The sequence below is a fragment of the Conger conger genome, chromosome 8 (genome assembly GCF_963514075.1).
Source record: "Conger conger chromosome 8, fConCon1.1, whole genome shotgun sequence".
NCBI lineage: Eukaryota > Metazoa > Chordata > Actinopteri > Anguilliformes > Congridae > Conger > Conger conger.
The window spans coordinates 38,695,345-38,703,614 of NC_083767.1; the positions used below are offsets into that span (position 1 = coordinate 38,695,345).

General features: G+C 40.0%; 1 protein-coding gene across 1 annotated transcript; it reads left to right on the forward strand.

Moving 5' to 3' along the window:
- The first annotated feature begins 980 nt into the window (after positions 1-980).
- Positions 981-7,843, forward strand: LOC133135410 (tetraspanin-8-like). The gene is made up of 9 exons (XM_061252391.1): positions 981-1,167; positions 2,525-2,590; positions 2,739-2,855; positions 3,290-3,364; positions 3,854-3,949; positions 4,402-4,515; positions 5,237-5,332; positions 5,859-5,942; positions 6,242-7,843. Exons 1-9 carry the CDS (start codon positions 1,108-1,110, stop codon positions 6,362-6,364), a joined length of 831 nt encoding a protein of 276 aa, XP_061108375.1. The 5' UTR covers positions 981-1,107; the 3' UTR covers positions 6,365-7,843.
- The last annotated feature ends 427 nt before the right edge of the window (positions 7,844-8,270 follow it).

The following is an 8,270-nucleotide window of genomic DNA, read 5'->3' on the forward strand; positions in this document are numbered from 1 at the left end:
TTAACTGAAATACAAATAGACATTTCCTGGGGACTAAAAAGGCACTGGACAGCAGGAATAACTGAACCCCATGTGAACACATCAGTAGCCCTAGTATAGGCCTATCACTTCACTCGCATAACAGATGGAAACACATAACGTGAACATAGGACTTCTATTCTTCATGGCATGCATAGCTATTTCTGACATAATGTGGTTTAAGAGGGTAAATAATAATAATAATAATAATAATAATAATAAGTAATTTCTTATTTAGCTGACATTTTTGCATTACATTATTGGCATTTGGCAAACGCTCTTATCTAGAGCAACATACAGTTGATTAGACTAAGCAGGAGACAATCCTCCCCTGGAGCAATGCAGGGTTAAGGGCCTTGCTCAAGGGCCCAACAGCTGTGCGGATCTTATTGTGGCTACACCGGGATTAAACCACCGACCTTGCGTGTCCCAGTCATTTACCTTTACGCTACAGGCTGCCATTTTATCCAGAGCAACTTACAGTTGATTAAACTAAGCAGAGGAAAATAGAGCAATTGGGGTTAACGGTCTTGCTCAAGGGCCCAACAGCTGTACAGATCTTATTGTGACTTCACTGGGGCTTGAAGCACAAACCTCTCAGTCATGTACCTAAGCCCCTAGTTTGCAGGTTGTCCAAAAAGAACCCCTCTAAACATGAAAAACACATGATTAAGAAAATTGTCAGATAGTTACAATTCTGGGATCGAAATTGTGGTTGGAACGAAAACCAGCATAGGTTACACTTGAGTAAGCCTACACTGGTAACATGAAATTTTACAAACTCGAATCGGCTAAATAGGGCTAAATACTAAATACCGAAGAAAGTGTACGTGTAACGGTGTGAAATAGTAGCAATAATATTGCCTACTGTAGTTGGTCATGGGGACCCGACATTGCAGATTCCTCTTGTACGGCAATTCCCATGATGTCCTAGTTCCAGTAACCTTTTTCGCGGTGGGCGGTGCAGTCAGAGTGATGCAGAGATTGAGAAATAGTGCTTTGCAACGCCCTATAGATACGTTGGGAGGGGAAAGAAAATCCTGATTTTTATCTAGAGTTGGATTGATTGGATTTGTTAACGTGGACAGAATGGCAATAGTCAACTGCTGTTTCAAACGAGTGTTCATTTTCTTCAACATCTTATTTGGGGTAAGCTAAATAAACTGGCCTTTATCGCCAAAAATTACGTTACGCTAAGTTACGCTTCTGTTTTCTCTCTCTCTAGGCTAGCAAGCTATATCATTGAAGTTCTGTTTGTCATCTCTGCTAATAGGCTAGCTAGGTGTGTCATGATATGAAATTATATCAGAATACGGTTCATGTTCAGTTCGAGGGCATTTATATTCTAGCAGAGACACATAGAAGACTTCTGTTGTAGATTCTCGCGTTGAATAGAGCCGACTTTCATGCCGGGGAGGGAAGACAGAAGAGTTTGTTTACATGCAACCTACTTTCACCATAGCTTAATTGACACCACCGAAAGAGTCTTTGAATGTCCAGTACAGACATACGTCGCCTAACTTGTGCACTGCCGGTCTGAAATACGTTTTTACTATACGTTTCTATTCATATGAAAAATGTATGATGATTTCACTGCTTGTCCCTCAATATGTCCAGCATGACATCTAGATAAAAACTGCGCGTAGGCTGGCGAAACCTGGACCACGTTCAGCCCCGACAAAACGCTGCAAAAGGTTTATTTAAACTGAAACGGTGACGCGTTGAACGTCCTGTTGCAAACCGTGGGCGGATTTACTGTATAGTTTGCTCCTATGGCATCTGACAAGGCATTCTCCAGCCTTTAAAGCACAGGCTTACGTTATTATTGATTCGGACTACGCTCCCGACTCGCCGATCAAGAACAAACATAGCCTACCTCAAAGCCTGTTGGGAAAAGTTGCACACCGTTGGCAGAAAACGCTTTCAGAACATGCCCTGGACTAGATTAACTTTAGGAACTGAATTACTATCTCAGGTTAATTAAACTTATTTGATTTTAAACAGAAAAGTGTGATTTCACAGTTTTGTCTCTATATAAACCACATAAGACCAGGCCTGGATAAAAGATTAGATTAACTAGATTAACATAAAGAGCCTAAATATTTCAAACCCTAATCAGAGTTTTTTTTACCCTGGTTTCTTTGCAATAATTTTGTTCTGTCATTGCTGTTACATAATATTCAAATATTTGGCTCTGAGAAATCAGAAATCCTACAGTGTAAGATGGAGAAATTTGCAACTACAGCAGTAGGCCTATTTGGCAAGTATTTTACAAGTTAATCAACACACAGCTATTGTACCAGCTAACACAGCAGTTTGAACAGTTGTGGTGCTTTGATGCCCTGGTTTTATTTTTCAACCTTACTTTCTCCTACAACCTGTACTTAGCATTTTCGATTCGTTTAAACGGCCTATTGCAACCTTGCGTGTCATGTTTTACATTTGCACTGATGTGAGATTCACAAGTGCTGTTAATCAGTGCGTTAATTAGTCTTGATGATTTTAGTTTGCAGGCATCGTCTTGTTTGGGTTGGGGACGTTGGGATGTGTCTTGTACAAGCCTCCGGAAGGGGTAAGATACATCAGACAGACTTCACTCATTGCCTCAGCCACATCCTGTGTTAAATAACTTATTGCAGTACATAGTTGCAAGTATGAATGGAGAAGTGAAACAATGCTGTTTTGCAAGAATGTAATTTTCGTCCTCTCTCCACGTTCAGTTTGAGCACACAACCTCTGGCATTCTTTTCCTGTTTTTGATTGGAGGAGCCACTTTGGCATTATCAGTCTTTGGGATCTATGGTGCACAGAAGGAGAAGAAATGGTCATTAATTGTGGTGAGCATTTCAAACCCTTTTCTCTCAAGGTTAACTGAGCCATTTATTCTATTTCCATACAAAGGTCAACATGTTCTCCTCTGAAATATCTAAAAACCCTAGTTTGGACCTGTCAATCAGTCATACTAGGGCCTTATTTATCCTGCTTGGTGCAGTTCATCAACCACACTCTTTGCCTGGGATTAATTTTAGCAATGTTTATTAAGAACTATTTTTCCATATTAAAAACAAAAAAATGGAAGAGCCTATCAATATGGATACAATTTACAGTTAAGGAACATTATTTTATTTTTATTTTTTATTATTATTATTATTTTTAACAAATGTCCATTTGTAATATTTCTAATATTTTCAATGCCAGACTGTGAAGGAAATTCACGGTTTAGTCCTACAGGAAATCATAGTTTTAACCTTTGTCTGTGACTTGTCTACAGTTTTTCACAGGCCTGGTCCTGGGGTGTCTTGGCCTCCTGCTCATATCAATGACGGTGTCTGTTGGAATACCTATGGTAAGTATTGCCTCCAATTTTCTTCCGACATTAGACATTTAAAAGGCGCCTTGTGCAGTTGATTACCCATGATTACCTTTTCACCTCACAAAAAGTTGCAATTTAGCATGGCTACCCAGCCATTTTATACATAGCTGCCTAGCTACAGAAGTAACCAATGCTGCCTAGTTATTTTATTACTCGCTTGCCAAAATGGGCTGTGCTATCCAAATGGTAAAAAGTCTAGAAGGAAAATTAATTACTGAACTGTTTGTCTGCCGTGGAACCACCACAGATTACTTTTTGCCATTCCTACCAGTTTACCACTTTGGCAGATATATATATATATATTTTTAAATTAGCAGGCATGAGGTTGAGTTGACAAATTCTCTTGTAGGCAAGGTTTATTATTCAGTTTTCATTCTATATAGAGAGTGTTACTGATTTTTTAACTTGGGTTTTTGTTCAATATGGTAATTGTATCTGATCATTTACTTGATTTGTTTTCAGGCCGTTCAAACTGTTGACCATTTATTTTATCAATCTATACCACTGGACGAAGCTAGCCAAGATGTCCAAAAGATTGTAAAAAAGTTGCAGCCTGAGGTAATTCCATTATGTCCTAACACCAAAACTCGCTTTTTTTTTCAACAAATGGATCATGGGTGACATAAATAACATCCTGTCACACCTACTGTTCAATTTATAGTTATTACAATTATATAGTAATATAATTAATAACATAGAGTTATTCTCTAACATAGAGAATAACTCATAATAACATGATTTATTAAAGCTATTTTATGAAAACCTTTATTTTAAAATAAATATTCTAATGATATAACTTTTTATAATTCACTATTTAAAAAAATGTATTTGGAACTTTTTACAATTGGTGTGTGTAGTATACTCATGTCAACAAAACACTTCTCACTCCTTTGTGTGTGAGGATAAGTAATGGCATTGTCCAAAGATTTATGCTCATTTATGGACTACAGTATAATGGCCATAAAGAACCATAAAATGCAGGATTCATTTCCTGACCGGCTCTTTTTCAGTTGAAGTGCTGTGGAGTCTTTAATGGTTACCAGGACTGGGGGAGACATGTACCAGATTCCTGCCTGTGTTCTTCAGACATGGATACATGTGAAAGAATTAATGGTTCGCAGTTGGTAAGTTGTGGTGCTATAAATAATTTTGGAAACGCCCCAGTTTGAATTAAAATGTGAATTCAGAAGCTAGATATTTGTGTCACTGTTTATCAGAGGCGTTGGACTATAGTTAAGGTTTCCTCCCCCTCACCATGGTTCCTCTGGAGGTGGGCATCTGTGTGTTAAAAAGCCAGCTAAAAACAGTATGTTCTCTGGTCTTTGTCTTTAACTTTTTTTTTTGGGCGAAAAAAAGGATTTTCCATGGGTTCTGTCTTGAGACCAACATTCAATTGTTCCTGTGGGTCTGCACCCACCTGGGTCAATTTCGTAATTGTTTTGGATTCAAATACCTTTCTGTGCTCGATTGATCCTGCCTGGTGTAATTGAGGACCAGAAGGTGGAGTTAGCACTTTGAGAGTATTTCATAGGTTCCAATACACCAGACATGCTGAATGGGGCGGGATGTAAGCCAATATGAAATCGATAACTCTGGTTGGAGTTACATAGCAAGGCTGCCCAAACCCTAAGTCCTGTAAGTTTACAACCCTAAAATAGCACATCTCATTCAACAGCTAGAGATCTCGAAAAAGCAGCTCATTAGTACAACCAGGTTTGCCAAATGAGGGTTGACGCGGAGAGTTGTTAAATGTGTTCTTTGTACAGATCCCATTTTCTGAACAAACTGTGCTGAGGAACTGAATGCACAGAGTACGCGGTGTGATGTGTTCATGTTGTTTCCCAGGCTTCTCACGATGCCACTGCTCCGGACACACCTTCCCATGATGCCACTGCTCCGGACACACCTTCCTATGACTCGGAGAAGCTGGTGTATACACCGGTACTGTACACCACTGTTGTATTTCACCACTGAGTGTGACTGTGTCTTAACCTGCCTGCACAAAAGCCACACAGCCACATCGCATGCTGCAGACTGTTTCCTGAGTATCTGAAATGCTAGATATCTGTGATACTGTTTATCAGAGGGGTTGGACTGTTGTTGGCAGGGTTTGATCTTTCCGTGCAATTGAGCCAACCAAGGGGATGAGAAGGTGGGGTTTGCAGTTTTTGGTTTGTCTGTGTTATACACCAGTAATGACCCAGGTGTGTCTGTGATATATACCAGTAATGACCCAGGTGTGTCTGTGATATATACCAGTAATGACCCAGGTGTGTCTGTGATATATACCAGTAATGACCCAGGTGTGTCTGTGTTATACACCAGCAATGACCCAGGTGTGTCTGTTATACACCATTAACGACCCAGGTGTGTCTGTGTTATACACCAGCAATGACCCAGGTGTGTCAGTGTTATACACCAGTAACATCCTGCTTCTGCTCACTTTCACCTCTCCTCTTCTCTCCAGCCCTGCGGACCCCTCGTGACTGATTACATGCACTTTGTGCTTGTCACAATTCTTGAAGTATGCATTGTGTTCGCCATCATGGCGGTAAGCATTCCTCTACCTTCATTTTAGAGTTTATATACTCTAGTGTACATGGACAACTTTCTTTTGTTGTTTCTTGTACTTGGCTTGCAGTTTTAAGCACCGTTTTAAACCGCTCGCTGTGTTTTGGTCCTCCCATGCATTCTTTTAAATTACTTTGTGCCTTTATTGTTTAAATTGTTCAGTAAATCAGTTTAAGTTTCGTAACTCTGGTGCTTTTCAGCGTCTACTGAATTAAGATGACGTGAGTGGTGACGGTGTTACCACGGCTGCATTTACAAGTGCTGAATGTGTTTTTCTAGTTTGTGGGCATGGGGATGTCCATGGCGATGATTTGCCGGATCAGGAAAGGCAATTCTCCCGTGACCTTCGGTGCGAACCCCAGCCCTCCATACACCGAGCTTCTCAACGCCTCGGAAGCCTAGACCTCTGCACTTTTCTTCACCTCATTTCCTGTGCTACATCTGAAATAAAACATTTCCTGGCCTGGAAAATGGTTCGTTTAGGTTTTAGGCTTGTTGTTGTTTAGGTAAGTTTACTGGTGGTAGTGAAAAATATACTTTTGTGTCATGGGTTTTCAAAGGAAATATGACATGTTCCTGAATTGGTTCGCTTGGACATCTTGACTAGCTACTAAGGTGGCTACTAACAATTATTTATGTTTAGTAATTAGCGAAGATCCCCAGATGAGTGTCGACTGGCAGGATAGATTGAAGTCTAGATTGTACATGAGTTTTATATTACCATGGCACTGTTAAGGTGGATATTTGTTTGAATACATGCTTCTTTTTAATTGTGCACTGAAAACAAACAAGTGAAGAGTCAAAGGTTAGCTCTTATGTTAGCCAAGGACTCCATACACATATAAACTAATCCGTATTGTATTGTGTTGTAATTGTCAAAGTGTTTTTTCCAATTCATTTTACTTGTATAGCACTTTTTTCACAAAGACACTTTACAGAGTATCAGAATGGCAGAAAGGAAAAGGGCAAACGCTATGCAAGAGCCCCAAAATAGCAAATGCAAGAGGTAAAAATAAAAACAGTGGGAAAATAAAATAAAAATCCCCAGTGGGAAGAAATCTCAGGAGGAACCCCGCTATAGAGGGGGAGTCCATCCTCCACTGGCCGCCAATGTGTAAAGTAAAGGCAGGATGGATAAAACGGAAGTGTATTAAGAAATTTATTACGGCAATTTAAATGGGCTGAACCAGTTCAGTTAAAGCAGAAAACTATCAAGGACAGTGGGACACCAAATGAGGGAATGTATAGTGAGCTGCTTTTGAGGGGCAGGTTAAGGCAACTGAAGCTCCAGGAGATAAGGAGGCGGGCACGTGAATCAGGGGAAAATGTGTGTTCCAGCCTTGTCAGTACAGAAGAAAATGGGCAAGGTTCCTGTGTAAGTCTCCTGTCTGTTTTGACTTTTCCGCCATTATCTCATGTTTTTGGGTTGATTACTGTATGCAAGGGGGCAGCCTGTAGCCTAGTGGCTAAGGTATGTGACTGGGACCCGCAAAGTTTGCGGTTCCAGCCCCGGTGTAGCCACAATAAGATCCGGAGCACGGCTGCTTGGCCCTTGAGCAAGGCCCTTAACCCTGCATTGCTCCAGGGGAGGATTGTCTCCTGCTTATTTTAATCAACTGTTAGCCCCTTTGTAATTTAGCTGGCAAAGTATTAACTTCTGACATGGTCGGTAACAACTGGGTGAACGATGAACCCATCTGGTTGAATACAATTTTATACTTCTTGTCACTTTGGAGAGGGAATTAATACATTCATATTGAAGGTGAAACACTGTGCACGAGAGCTTATATATATATTTTTTTTAATGCTTTTTTTAAAGGTATAGGGATAATACATATTTTTACATCACTGAGTAAATGGTAATAAAGAGATGTTAAGTAATTTGTGGGAAAGAGTGTTTTTTGTGTCACCTGCATGTCTTCTAATTTGCATTGCTCCTTGCTCAAAGGTCCTGGCTGCTGCATGAGAATACTTATAAAAGGACCCTGATGATCACTGGAAATATTTATGAGATTACCATTGTGAGATTACCATTGTTTAGAAGGTGAGCTGACCAGTCACCCTGACAGGCCTGTTTCACAGAGCATGATTGCAGTGTTGGCTGGATAACTGCTCTAAAACCTGGAATAGCTATTCCTTTTACAACATTTTAACCCCCACATCACAACTTCCTGCCTATTAATAATTAAAATGAATAACAAATTGGTTGCATTGAAGTATATAAAAGCAGGCAGGGTGGGGCCTTGGGAGAGGACATCCACACCCAGAAGCAGAATAAAAGTGAAACAATAAACCGATTATTTAGCAA